The sequence below is a fragment of the Magnolia sinica genome, chromosome 5 (assembly GCF_029962835.1).
Source record: "Magnolia sinica isolate HGM2019 chromosome 5, MsV1, whole genome shotgun sequence".
NCBI classification, from domain to species: Eukaryota; Viridiplantae; Streptophyta; class Magnoliopsida; order Magnoliales; family Magnoliaceae; genus Magnolia; species Magnolia sinica.
Window position 1 is genome coordinate 108,743,114 of NC_080577.1, and position 15,033 is coordinate 108,758,146.

Genomic DNA, 15,033 nt, shown 5'->3' on the forward strand with positions numbered 1-15,033 from the left:
TGATTTAGAGGTTTCTTAGGTATAATTCATGGGATGGCCCACCTGATTGCTGAATCAACCTTATTTTATCTGTTAAGACTAAAAAGATGGTGGTAAACCTGATGGACGGATTGGATTTGATGCATGTGAGTATTCTCTTCACACAGGTTAGAGAAGGTGAGACAGGTAGATGCCTACGGTAGGCACGCAAGAGTTTTCCATCTGTTCCGGCAGGTAGATAACAACTGGTCTTTCAGCAGAACGTTTTCCTGCCCTCTCTCCCTCTCTCTCTCTCTCTCTCTCTCTCTCTCCAAAATGGAGTCCTGAAAAGCTCTTTGCCTTTCTCTGCAACTTCCCTTTCCTCTCATTCTCAAAAAAAAAAAAACAAAAAAACCACGACAGAAATCTCTCTCTCTCTCTCTCTCTCTCTGAAAAACCCACATAGGAAAGCAGAGTCTCTCTCAAAATCATAGAAAAAAACCAACTGAGGAAATCAGAGTCTTTCTGTCTATTCTATCAATCAAATTCTCAGAAAAACGCACAAGTCTCTCTCTCTCTCTCTCTCTCTCAAAACCTCAGAAAAAACCCACCAAAGAAAAGCAGAGAACTCTCTCTCTCTCTCTCTCTCTGAAAATCTCACACCAAAAAGAGCAGAGCTCTCTCTCGCAGAGAAAAACTATATAAGAAAAGCAAGGGAGAGAAATGCTGTCGAGGGTGAACGGCGTTGTTTGGATGGAAGAGGAAGGAGACTCTGTCTCTTGGAACAGAGACGCTGAAAAGCCTGACGAATTGTCTCTCTCCACTTTCAAATCCATGCTTGAAGACGACTGGAATGGCTATCTCAACCCCTCCAATCACAATCCATCTCCCCACGACTCTGCCGCCTTCCAAACGCTCCATTCCCACACCCACCTCGATATCAAAGACCTTTCCTTCCCTCCAAACCCTTCTTCTCAAGACAACCTCCTCCTCCAGCCCATTGAATCCTCTTCATCCCTCTTCTCCCTCGACCCCTCCAGGGCCCCACCTTTCGTTCCTCCAAAGAACTGCCTCTCATCGCTCCTCAATGCCGTCTGCAACAACCCTTTCGACGCCGGGTTCGATCTCGGTTGCGACATGGGGCTGTTCCCCCCACCTACCACTGCCGCCCCCCAGTCGAATTCATCCGTTTTGATGAACAGGGGAGTTGGGGTTTTGCAGGGGTTTAATAGCTTGGGATCGAACGGTCAGGTGGGCGCACCTGATCTTGGACCCAGCGACCAAATTCCGACTACTTGTTTGCTGTCGCTGCCTGAAAACGCTGGGCTGAATCTGAATCCAATGGGGTTCCCCTGTTTCGATGGCGTTTCCGGGAATTCAAATAGCCCTCTGTTCCCAAACCGGCCGAAGGTGTTGCGGCCGCTTGAGATTTTCCCTCCGGTCGGCGTGCAGCCGACACTATTCCAGAAGAGAGCAGCACTGCGCCAGAATTCAGCTGCTGGGGCTGAGAAAATCAGGAATTTGGGGGCTTTGGGTTTGGATGGCAGGGGTGGTCGGATTCTGCCACAGGCCGATGGGAGGAGGGATTTGGAGGAAGGGCGTGAGAAGAGGAGGAAGTGCAGTGAGGAGGATGAGTTTGACGATGCGAGCATTGACGGGTCGGGATTGAATTATGATTCAGATGAGGCGGTGACGGAGAATCCGAACAAGGGAGAGGAGAACACGAAGAATGGTGGGAACAATTCAAATGCGAACAGTACTGTCATGGGCGGAGATCAGAAGGGGAAGAAGAAGGGACTCCCTGCAAAGAATCTGATGGCGGAGAGGCGGCGTCGGAAGAAGCTTAATGACAGGCTCTTAATGCTGAGGTCGGTCGTTCCGAAGATCAGCAAGGTGAGGATCTCTGCAATCTACCTTTAAAATAGAGATTATAATAGGTGGGCCGCCTTTGATTCATTAGTTGGTTATGACTCATTGGTGTTCTATTGGAAGATCTTGTTATTCTAATTTGCTCTTTCTATGTTCATCCTCAGGCTCTTGAGATAGTTTGCAATGTCTGCATTTTGAGGAATGCCCAAATGCAAGCAGGGCACACGTCCGACATCCTTAGGCCACTCCACTTATCAGTTGCACCACGCCACAAATGCACTTAGAACATGGACGTGACTCGGATGGTCCACTAGGTGGACTGGCCTTGGTGTGTTGGTGGTGAGCCCAGCATGCGAAACAGCCTGGAAACCACATACATTGGCAGATATGAGTTGCTCGCTGGCAGATGAGCATCTGCAATTGCATTCCTTGTGAAAATTTTCAAAGGGTGCTTTTGGTTGCACTAAATATTGTAAAATTTCACAATATTTAGCGCAACCAAATACGCCTTTTTTTTTTTGTAATTTATTCAAATCGTTTAGCTTGTTTTGCTGTCTTCTGAGTTGGGTTCTACTCTTTTGCTCCGTTTTTTCAGTCTTTTTCTTGGGAAATTTCAGGCATGTGGCCTCCATTTGCTTTTTCTTGCACTAAAAGCACTGCAGAGAAAAGGGAGCATGTTAGGCTTTTAACTACTAAAATTGGTGGAGAAAGCACTCTTCTTTATTCTGGATTAAAGGAATGTGAATGTGATAGTTTTGAAATTTTTTTCCTCTAAAAAAATCAAAAATCAAAAATCAAAACTAGCCCATTGACTCATAGCTGAGTAAACTTGATTTGGTTGAGCTCTTGAGTACCTGGGATGCAACTAGGGTCAGGCTCAACCCGAACCCAACTGGGCCAACCTGAGATTTGGATACTTAGGCTGGAATCCAACAGGAGTGGGCTCAGTTTGAGGCATCAGGTTGACCCAACCCAAACCCTTCCCTATGGTACATAAATGGTATAGAGGGTTTTGCCAATCTCCCAATCATATGGTATGGAGTGTTTGAATCACGCATTCTTTCACACTAATAGGGCAAGTTGTTCCACAATAGTAACAGCAACCGTCATCACTGTTACGATATGGGCCGTTAAGGCCCCCGTAATGTCCTTTTTTCATTTTTATTTTGCAAAAACCATTACAGGGCATTTTTTGTGTAATGGCTGTTTCGGCCCCATAACATGTAACAGTTATGGCCGTTATGTAACCGTTTTGGTATGCCATGAACTAGGGGCAAGCCATGGTGTGAAAATCACAACAATCAGATGATCCTAAACACCGATCAATAGCATGAAAAACAGACAGTCAAGATTGAGTGGAGAAACAAAATAGGTTCAGTCATTGTCTTGAACTATCTATCCAATAGATCCCACTTTGTATTGCTATGATTCCAAAGCAGCAATTTGGTTTGATGATTCCAACTATGCGAACATGTGGCTCATTAAAAAAAAAAAAACAGACAATTGTCATCATTCGTAGGGTCAGGATCATTCGATTGGTTTGATTATTGCACCATGGCTTGCTCGCAATGTTACCATTGAATGAATTGTCCTGATTGATGATCGGGTGTCCCACGCGTCATTCTAAAGCTTTGGGGGTTTTGTGAACGACCCCATTTTTCGTGGGGATGTTAGCAAAACCCTAATGTAAAATTGTTATATTTAATGTCCATATAGCATAAGATACTAGACTACTGTTATTAGCAGAGATGGTATCCGAGTACAGTAGCTGACCACCCAATTTGTTGCGATAAGGCCTAGATGATGATGATGATGACTATCTGATTACTGTGGGCCCAACCCGACCGAGATGGGTTAGGGTTGAGGATATAGTACATTCGGTTGGGCTTAGGTTAGATATCGGGTTGGATCAGGCCATAGATTGACCCACCTCGAGTTCAGGTCAGGCTCAGGTTGGCCCTCAACAGACCCAAATAAGTCAGCTAGATTTCCTGGTCAAGTATGGGTTTTTAAGCATTTGTTGAGCATATGGTAAGATGATTGAGTGGCTTTTTAGTGTCCACAGTAAGAAATGGTGATTTATTGTTCATATTCATAGAGATTTTCCTTAAGCATTCGGAGAACACTTGTTCATAAAGATATCGTATTTGTTTTGGCTGCTGCAAATTTCATCATGCTTTCAAACTCAAGGTTTTGGTGCTGCAGCTATTCTGACGCACGTCTGAGATTCAACCCACTCATCAGGTGTCCAGCTCCATGAAATGGCCCAAGCAATTGGGCCAAGCTTCTCATCAGTTGGACCACACATGTAGAAAACAAAATGGTGGCTAAAAAAAAGAACGACCCATGGTCTACATTCAACCTACATGTATGGCCCACCAGTTGAACGCATCAGCTTATTTTCCTTGGCCGGGAATCAACATGATGGGACACTCCTGATCAGTGGCTTGGATCTTGCATGTGTGTGAGTGCATTAGCATTATGATTGCATGAATCTTATACTTAAGAGCTCATTTTGGATTACATTTGGTATGGAATTGAATTGTCCTTGTTGGTCTAGTTTTAAATAGCAGTTTCCAAGTGTGGATTGCTTGGGTAGACTGAAACCGGACCACTGCCCTACTTAGTCTGTTTTCGTCCCACATCAATCTGATGACTTGTTTCGTAGCTCTTTGAAACAGAGATGACTTGGCCGAGTCAAGTCAGTCCCAGATGATATTGAGAACCTCCTTATGAATACTGGGAATATCATCTAATTTTTGTAACCCACCTTTATTACACTAGATGTTTGCAATTCGCCTCACTCATGCATCCAAAGATTCCAAACACAGCCTTGAAATACTGTTTCCATTTTGGATTGTCGTGATTAACCATACCCCTTTGGTCATAAAGAACTGTGCTAGCATGATTACTCATAGTCATACAGGGGCATGCTAACAGGGCCCCACATGGGGGAGAATATGCATGAGATCCAAGCCGTCCATCAGGTGCGCTGCTTCATGTTTACCTCAGAAACCAAAAATCAGGTCGACCCAAAACTCGGGTAGCCACTCCAAAAGGAAGAATTGCGATGGGACAGCCACCTTTGTCTGTATACCCCATCCAATCCATTCATATGATTCTTCTGCCAAGATGAAAGGTACTTGCCAAAAAATCACACTATTCTGAAACTTAGGCGGACCCCACCACGTAAATTTGGAGGTTTTAGGCAAGATGGCCCACCTGAGTTTTGGATCAGTGTGATGTTTGGGATCAAGTACAACATGGGGCATCTCACCTGATGCACGAGTTGGATCTCATACACATGAAATCATCCATTGATATCAGCAAATTGTCACTCTAATCATCTTCAGGTCATAAGATAGCTTCTCCTTTTTCGTGGATCCTACTCTGGCCTCTTTATTGATATCTAAGGTCTAACAAGCCCCAATCATTCTGACAGATGGATAGAGCTTCAATCCTCGGCGACGCAATTGAGTACTTGAAGGAGCTTCTGCAGAGGATCAACGACCTACACAACGAGCTCGAATCAACACCGTCCGGTTCTTCGCTGCCCACTACTACGAGCTTCCACCCTCTGACACCCACACTGCCTTGCCGTGTCAAGGAGGAACTCTGCCCGAGCTCGTTGCCAAGCCCAAATAGCCAACCTGCAAGGGTAAAATTTCCATCCCATGCTAGTTTCGCTGCATTTTCATTCACTTTGTTGTGGTAGTCATGGTTGCTTCTACTAAGGTTTGTTGATCATGAATGCTGATGTGGCTCTTCATGAGGGACCCACTGTGTGGATGCTGGTAGTGGAAATTTAGGCTGGCACACTCACCAAATGGGACACTTTTCCACAAAAGAAATGGGTGGTTTAAATTTAGATCGAGCATGGGTCTGAATTCAATGTAGCCATGCATGGCCCACCGGATAAGTGGACCTGCCTGATTCTTCACATGGGGTGGTGCAGCCTGATTGGTGAGCAGCTTGGATCTCACAAATCCATATTAGGTCGGCACACATGAGTCCCATTTGATAGTGATCCCATTCTGACCTGGATAAGCTCTATGATGGTGATTATGTTGTTTATTTCATTTATATTTTCTTTAGCAGTTCACTACATGTTATGCAAATGCTGGGTCTAGTGTCCCATCCATCCAACATTAATGCAGGGGCATTTTTCACACCCAACTCGAGTGGGGTAGCCTGTGGGATGCGGGGCCACACTCGAGGCGGGCGGCCCGTGTGAGGTAGGTGGCTCGTGTGAAGTGGGGCCCACGAGGGGGGTTCGGTCGAGGTCCTAATCCATGGGATGTGGGGCCTGGGTTATGAGATGAAGGGATTAATTCACCATGCTCTATTAGTTCAAGCTTTTAGAGTAAGTGGTTAATTGTCCTACATCAAAGTGGTATCAAAGCGGGAGGCCACACTCGGGGTGGGCGGGTGGCTTGTGTGAGGCAGTACACATGTGAAGTGGGGCCCATGAGGGGGGTTCGGCTGAGGTCCTAACCCATGGGATGTGGGGCCTGGGTTACAAGATAAAGCATCAAACATGCATGCCAGCTACTGCTGCACAACCATGCAAGATCCAGCTTTCTATCAGGTGGGGGCCACACTGTTTAGATCCTCTCATTTATAAATTAGGCTGTTTTACTTCTAGGTGGGCCAGTGTGTAAAACCAGCAGGTGGCTGAAACAAATTTTACCATCCATCACTTTTTACATTGTGGCCCAGCTGAGGAATGTTACAGGCCTGATTTTTAGGCCAGAAGATCAAAACAGTGTGGTCCACCTGAAAAGCTCAGCTCTCAGACACTGGTGCGATGTGGACTTGCATGTGGATGGGAGGGCTCCACAGTCCACATGCATGTCAGGTCAAGCAAACCTCTTTCTAAACCCATGATCATTTATGTTCTCCTACATGAATTGCTCTCCTTGTGTATCTATACTTGATTTCACCCATGCATTCAAGACTCCATGACTAGGACTGACTCATCCATCTTGAGTCAAGTTGCAGCTCAGCTGAGTCGGGGGTTACTCACAGGGGATCAAACCAAATCGGGTCTAACCAAGTCCAAGTTGACTTGGATTAGTCGCATGGGAGTCATCGGAGTCTTAAACCCATGATTTCACCCTTTCCAGTGATCTTAGCACCTCTGTCAGTACTGTATTTTGAATTTTTGTATCCAACTGCTACAAAATTCAATTGATTGAAAAAAAAAAAAAAGGGCCTACGTTCTTTTGTCGCTTTCTGAAAACGATGGGACCCGAGTCATTATTTGCTGTGAATGTGTAGGTGGAAGTCAGGCTGAGAGAAGGAAGAGCGGTCAACATCCACATGTTTTGTGCCCGTAGGCCCGGTCTCTTGCTCTCTACGATGCGGGCGCTTGATGGGCTCGGGCTCGACATTCAACAGGCCGTCATCAGTTGTTTCAATGGCTTTGCTCTTGATGTTTTCCGAGCTGAGGTGTGTTTTCTCCACCAATGCTTTAGAAGTATGCATATCTCTTACTTTCACATCTCCACTTCTTTTCCATTTTTCCCCTTAGATAATTGTAGAAGCCCTTCTGCATGTACCAAATAGAAGTGTGCCATCAGGTGGGCGGGCTCCATGGTTAATATGCCCAGTCGGGCTGGTCCACTTGTCACGTGGGCCAGGATGCATTCATCACGGGTTCCATCTGAGAAGCAGCAGAGATCTCACGTTTGCTTCATGGGGCCAAAAGCACACTCATGCAGTGATCAAGACCATTGATTTGATAGGCCATCAATTGGATGGGTCATAACAAAAATGGGTGCTTGAAAGTTAAGCAAAATCAGGCAATGATCCAAATCCAAGGGGGGAAAACTCATAGCAATCGAACAGACTGGATCTCCCCTAATCACCCCACAGTTTTTGGGCTGTGGCCCATCCATGCAGTGCAAACACATTCACGTATGTATCCCACCACCCCATGCAACGATCAAACGGATAGGAAGCAAAAATGCACAATGATCCACAATCCAAGGGAAAAAAAACTCACGAAATTCGAACAGATAGGATCTCAACTAATCACCACAGTTTTTGGGCTGTGGTCCATCTATGTGATTCAAAACACATTGACATGTGTGGCCCACCACCCAATCTGACAATAGAACAGATGTGATCTCCCAATCACTGCAGTTTTTGGGGCTTTGGCCCATCCATATGCTGCAAATACATTTACACTATGGCCCACCACCCCACACAACAATCAAACAGATAGGATTTCACCTAACAACTCCAGTTTTTCATCTGTGGTGCATTCATGTGGTCCAAACACATTTACACACGCAACCCCACCATCATATCTCCCCCATCTTTGGGCTGTGGCCCATCCATGTCGTGCAAACACATCCACACCTGGGGCCCACCACCCCATGCAACAAATTTCAACCCGCTGTTTTGTTAAAATCAAACCCATCAGCTAATGGATCTCAGCTTTACTCTTTTTTTTTTTCTTTTTTCTTTTCCAGCAATGCAATGAAGGCGTGGACATACTGCCAGACGAAATCAGGGCGGTACTTTTACACTCGGCGGGCTTCCACAGTACAATGTAGCTTGAAGAATCAAAAGAAGATAGCACGAAAACGGCCACTAACCATAGCAGTCCGCCGCCCTCTGAGGAGTTTGTATATGCATCTGCCTCTCCCACCACCACCACCAATTGTCATAGGTAAATGCCAATGCTACCAAGCCATTTCGAAGCTCTGTCGTAAGCATCCGCCCTACTTTTAACTTGTTTACTAGGATGTTTGTGGGGCCCACCATTCGTTTCGACGGGCTTGGAAATCATGCTCAAAACATTTCCTTGTCATCATTTTAGTGGTTTTTTAAATTGTTTTTTAGAATAAGATCTTTCGTCGTGCTGTGATGTTCTTCTTTCTTGATCAATGATCCACTTAAGAATTCTAATTACCTTATTATGGTGCGCATCCGGCCGTTGAATCGGTTCGGTCCAATGTCCACAAACTCAACTGTTATCAGATGATTGTAGTCTGAATGAGGATAAGCAGAATGGATTATGAAAGTGAATTTGGTATTAGCTTCCATTTTCAACACCTTTGATTATCCTATCTGGTGATTTTTGAGCCATGTGGAATCATGGATGCCGTCCAATCCAATGGGCCATCATGGCTGCAGGCGGGTACACATGAGTTAGTCAAGTGGGCCCCATGAAAGAATTTCCACCCAAATAAGGGGAAGAAGAATTCTTACTTGGGTCATTGCAAAGTGCATGTGTATGATTCTAGACTCAAGCTCATGTATACTTCACACGTGAGCCAGCATCTCCCACGTGTTAGGCTTTTGGAATCGCAGGGGAAATGAATACTTGTCTGAGGTTCAAATTATAATATTAGGGAATAGGTAAATATGAGGTAGAGCTATGTGGGTCCCACCGTGATGTGTGATGGACATCAACTCCATGTATTTGGTAGGTCCCCTCTAGGTTGTGGGATGTGCAAAAAATCAGCCGTATCCGAAACTCAGGTGGGTCATGCCATCTGAAAAAATGGATAATCATGAGTAAAACATTTAAAAACACTTGGTGGGGCTCACCTGAGTTTTGGAATGGTCTAAAATTTCGTGTGACCCCTCATCCAAGTGGTACACACACAATGGACGGGCTAGATGTCAAAACCACAACTTAGTGGGCCCTATGTACAATCAGGAAGGTTTTGATGGGCAGGAGCATCCACTCTAAACTGTTGTTGTATGTGGTGTGGCCCACCTAATTAATGGATTGGCCTGATTTTTTCACCTATTGCTTACCATAGAAGGATGCATCTGATTAATGGGATGGATGTCCCTCACACATCATGGTGGGGTCATGGTCATCATGATCTACAGCCATAATCATCGATGGGATATTGCTTCAACAGCACTATAGGTCCAAGATCTAATCCGTCCGTCCATTAAAAGGTACCACTATTAATTCCTAGCCCAAGGATCAAATCAATCCAATGGTGAGATGGGGCCACAATTTGCCCTAAAACAATCCCCATTTGCCTGAGGCCAGGACCTATAATCTAAGCTCAGTCTTTGGATCTAATCCGTTCATCATGCACAATGGGACCCATTTAATGAACGGTCAGATGTTTCACAAAAATAGGTGGCCAGGCTCAACCCTAGGTTTTATTTTCTGGGCCGGGCTTGAAAGTGCCAGGTAACGGTTGTGTACTGATTCCTGAGGTTGGCCTGTTGTGGAAATGGCATATGAAGATGTTGGTTGATGAGGGGTATTTTTGGGATTAAATGGTATATGTAGATTTCTCTTGGGGTCCAAGCCGTCCATTTATATATATAATTGTGGCCCAATTTATTAGTGGACTATCCTGATTGTTGGGGCAGAAGGCATCTGCTAGATGGAACCTTCTTTAGATGGCTTGGATTCCAGACACGTGTGCCAATTGGTCACATGTGGCCGGTATGTGCATGGGCTTATACGACGCTAGGGTCTACCCAAGGTATTCAATACTCGCCCTAACAAAATTAATTGGATGGTCCACCTGATTGACGACAGAACGAGCCTGATTTTTCAATGTTGTGGTCCACCTGATTGAAAGCTCCAATCTCACACGTTTGAAATTTTGGCACGTGTGCTACGTGTGAATGGCATCGAACCAACCTCCTGAAAACGTTGTATGATGAGAATTATAGGATGCTGATGCACCATAATGTAAATCGTGTCCTTTTGCCACATTTGGAACATGTAGGGACTATCTTTATAAGATCTCGACCGTTAATATAAATAAGGAAATGATTGACGGATGATTCGTAAAATATTTCCATGATCAGAAATCATGACAATTAAATTTCTGTTCTAAAAATGAACGGCTAGTGAGAAAACAATAACGACCCAAAATATCAATCTTGTAAAGAAGGCTATAAACATCCAGTCCGTAAAATTTTCATGGACCACTCCATCTATGGTGGGTCCCGTCATTTCAACGGTTGGATCAATGTGAAATGGACCCCACTTGTACAACTAGATGCATGCGGACCATATGATGTTATGCCCCTTGGCCTTGCCTGCGATTTCTCTCTCTCGACCTCAATCGCGACTCATCGAAGAAGAGAAAAATCTCTCTTCCGATCGAATGCTCTCTCAGTCAAATGTCTTCTCTTCCTTTCCCGCCACCACATTCAAATCCCTCTCCCGGCAAAATCCCCACCAAAAGCCCTGCATTTTTCACCGGAATTCCTTCTTCTTTCTCTCTAAAACCTCTATCTCCTTCAATCCAAAATCCCCAACAAAACACCCAATCTGGCCTTCTCGAAAACACACATCTAATCTCTCTCTCCAAGGAGTTCAAATTCAAAGAAGCCAATGAATTCCTTGACGCCATGGACAAGGCCGGTGTTCCCGTCACTGACCGCGCCTTCGAATCTCTGTTTGAAGCGTGCGGGAAGTCTAATTCCCTATCGTACGGGAGGATTTTTCATGACAGAATGCGAAAAGATGGGAGAATTCCATTTGGGTCTCTCGGACAATGCGTTATCTGGATGTATTTTGATTGCAAGGGCGGTTCTGAATATGCACGGAAGGTGTTCGATGAAATGCCCGTGAAGGATTTGGGGACTTGGAGAAGGATGGTATCTGGGTATTCTCGGAATGGGCATTTTGTTGAAGCTCTTGGGTTGCTTTCCCAAATGGTGGTGTCAGGGGTTGAGTTGGACGCGTCGGTGTATGTCGTCTTGATACGGGCGGTTTCAGTTGATTCTGGATTAGAGATTGGAAAGCTGGTACATTCTCAGGGGATTCGAATGGGGTTGATTCCAGATGCTTTGATCGATCCCATACTTGTCGATATGTATGTGAAATGTGGGTGTATAGAGAGTGCTCATCATGTTCTTGATCGGATGGTGGAGAAGAATGTCGTAGCATGGACTGGATTGATGGTGGGGTACACTCATGCTGATAAAGAGGATGAAGCTTTGGCATTGTTTGGCAGGATGATACAGGAAGGCATTGAATTGGATGAATTTGTGTTTTCAATCGCTCTCAAGGCCTGTTCGGGGTTAGACCGTTTGGATATAGGGAGGCAGATTCATGGTTATGTTGTTAAATATGGGATGGATTCGGATGTTTCAGCGGGAACCCCACTTGTAGATTTTTATGTTAAATGCGGGAGCCTTGAAGAGGCTCACCGTGCATTCGAGAAGATTTCTCATCCTAACGAGTTCTCTTGGAGCTCAATCATCTCCGGATTTTGTCATGCAGGTAAATTCGAGGAATCAATTCGACTGTATAAGGATCTTAGGAATAGAGGGATAGTTTTGAATTCTTTTATATATACTAGTATTTTTCAGGCATGTTCAGCACTGGCAGATTTGAATTTAGGTAGCCAGTTGCATAGTGATGCGGTCAAGCGAGGACTTGTTTCTGATCTCTATGGGGAAAGTGCATTGGTGACCATGTACTCGAGATCCGGTAGCTTGGATTATGCACGTCGAGCATTTGGATGGATAAATCGACCGGATACGATTGCGTGGACCGCCATAATTTCTGGTTGTGCTTATCATGGGCATGCTTCAGAAGCACTGGATCTCTTTAGGATGATGCGTAGTTGTGGTGTAAGACCAAATTCTGTTACATTCGTTGGTGTTTTCACAGCTTGTAGCCATTCGGGATTGGTCTCTGAGGCCCGGCGATATTTGGACTCGATGAGTAAAGATTACGGTGTGGAACCCACTGTTGATCACTACAATTGTATGGTTGATATCTACTGTCGTGCGGGGCGACTAGAAGATGCATTCAAATTAATAAAATCAATGCCGTTTGATCCCGATTCGATGACTTGGAAGATTTTATTGGGCGGGTGTAGGACCCACCAAAATGTTGAGCTTGGGAAGATTGCAGGAGAGAACCTCCTTCGGATGGCCCCCAATGATACAGCTGCTTATGTGCTCATGTTTAACTTGTATGCTTCAGCAAGAAGATGGGAAGAAGCAGCAAACATTAGAAAGGTGATGATTGAAAGAGATGTGAGAAAGGAGGTGAGTTGCAGTTGGATTACTATCAAGGATAAGGTCCATAGATTCATTGTCGGCGATAGACATCACCCACGAACGGACGAGATCTACTCCAAGTTGGAGGAACTGAGTCATTTGTTTGCTGGCCATGGATATGCCCATCTGATAGATGATGGGTCAGATGGTTTGCACGAGGAGAGAAATGAACAGCTTCTTGACCATAGTGAGAGGCTAGCTATTGCCTTTGGTCTTATTTCCACATCTGGTAATGCTCCCATTCTAGTTTTCAAGAATCTCCGTGTTTGCAGCGATTGTCATGATTTCACAAAATGGGTGTCGAAGACCTCAGGACGTGAAGTCGTGGTTAGGGATTCATGTCGGTTCCATCATTTTAAGGGCGGGAAATGCTCTTGTGGAGATTATTGGTGACCATGAGGCAAGTAGGTGAAGGTTTGCTCTCCGAGTGCTTTCGTAGAAGACTGGGAAGTTTCGAAAGTCAAAAGCAGTCTTCGGTGACTCAAAGTCATTGATTATCACTCAACCTCTGTAAGTCTGGTTGTGTTTGGATGCACTAATGAATCGAATTGCATTAATTTGTTGATAAAATGAGGAAATTGCATTACATTTCTTTAATATCCAACTTAAAAGTAACATAATTTCGATTCCAAGACTAGTTCCTTAATATGAATGGGGGAAATGCTACACCCACATCGGCACATGGCTCGATTTTAATTTTAAGGGATGTAAATTTCAATTTGGTCATCCCCATTTACTGGGACTAGCTATTGCAATTGAATTTAATAGTGCATCCAAACGCATCCTTTTGCTATATTGCTGTTGATATTGTGCATACTATTTTGAGATGGATTTCTAACATTTTACGAACTTCAAAGCACCACCGACTGCTGCTGAATTTATGTGAATGAACTTTTCGTGCGTCTATCATCTTTTCTATCTCAAGTAAACTAACTTGTTTGAGTTTCTTCCAATCTTGAACTGAGTCAACTAAATCATGCAAATGTTTTAGTCTTGTCTAGTTGAATTCCGCTTTGCTGAGATCATCGAGTTCATTCCAACTGAGTCAACTGAACTTGAACGGGTTCCTGACCTAGGTGTGACGAAATCGAGTTTTTCTTCAGCCTGATAAAATCTCATCAAGTCGAGGCGAGTTCATTGCATGCCGATGCCGATTAGCAAGAACTTAATATCTGGACATGGCTCACACTTTAATGAGATCTGAATTGTTCATTAGTGATAAACCATATGAAACCAATTAGATTACCATGCCCATTGATTTGAGAGGTTTTGCTGATTGGATATCAACCATTGGATGGATTTTTTATTTATTTTCTGAAGACCTTTGCAATCATCAAAAGTCCTCCAATCAGTGGCTAGGATCACTCCCACTTATTTAAATTTCAGGGTATACCCAATCCATGATTGGTTCCAACAGATGAAAGGCCCAGGCCATCAATGACATAATGACATATAAACCCTTACCTTTTGAGTTTTCCTAAATGAACCCCCACCTTTTTGTCCACTTGTCAAAAGAACCTCTAAGGTCAGTGCGCCATACATACTGTTAGTGTATTTTCAGGTGGGTGGTCTGGATTGCATGGTCTAGACAATTGACCAATGGTCTAGATCAGTCAATGTGGGTCCCACATGCCACCTTTTGATCAGGGAATGTGCGTAGACGCCCTATCAAGTGAATGCCCTAGATTGGTCTTGACATTAACCAATGGTCTGAATTGTTTGAAAATGTATGGGCTTATTTTAAAATACTTAAAAGGTAGGGACAGGAGTCTGGAATTTCTACTCTTAGTAGAACTTTTGTGTCATGGTGGAAAGAAAGAGCTATTTCATGTCCACATGCGTATCATTTCTAATAAGAGTAGAAATTCAAATAATCTTGAATTATTTTTTAGGGTTCGTCTGGTTGTACCAAATATCATGAAATTTCATGGTCAATCAATCTAATTCAGTGTAAAATATCTGGCATTTGATGCAACCAAACGCATGCAATTGTGGTTTTCTTGCAAAACTGAGATTGGCTAATGGGGATTGAACAGCTGAGATTTTGTATCAAGGTCGACGGTGGGAGATTCTGTAGCAGGAATTACGGCTTTTAGGGATGCATTGTTATATAATCTAACCTGTGGAAGGCGTCTCACCTTGTAGGCGACATTGATGCTATAAAACCAAAATGTGGATGTGGAGATGTCA

At 44.2% G+C, this 15,033-nt stretch overlaps 2 protein-coding genes across 2 annotated transcripts; both read left to right on the top strand.

Annotated features, from left to right (window-relative positions):
* Positions 1-298: 298 nt before the first annotated feature.
* Positions 299-8,684, top strand: LOC131246640 (transcription factor ICE1-like). Its single transcript, XM_058246979.1, has 4 exons — positions 299-1,851; positions 5,270-5,485; positions 7,108-7,278; positions 8,307-8,684. Exons 1-4 carry the CDS (start codon positions 682-684, stop codon positions 8,388-8,390), a joined length of 1,641 nt encoding a protein of 546 aa, XP_058102962.1. The 5' UTR covers positions 299-681; the 3' UTR covers positions 8,391-8,684.
* Positions 8,685-10,114: 1,430 nt separating this feature from the next.
* On the top strand, positions 10,115-13,744 carry LOC131246641 (pentatricopeptide repeat-containing protein At5g13270, chloroplastic). The gene has a single exon (XM_058246980.1). It carries the CDS (start codon positions 10,948-10,950, stop codon positions 13,234-13,236), a length of 2,289 nt encoding a protein of 762 aa, XP_058102963.1. The 5' UTR covers positions 10,115-10,947; the 3' UTR covers positions 13,237-13,744.
* Positions 13,745-15,033: the final 1,289 nt, after the last annotated feature.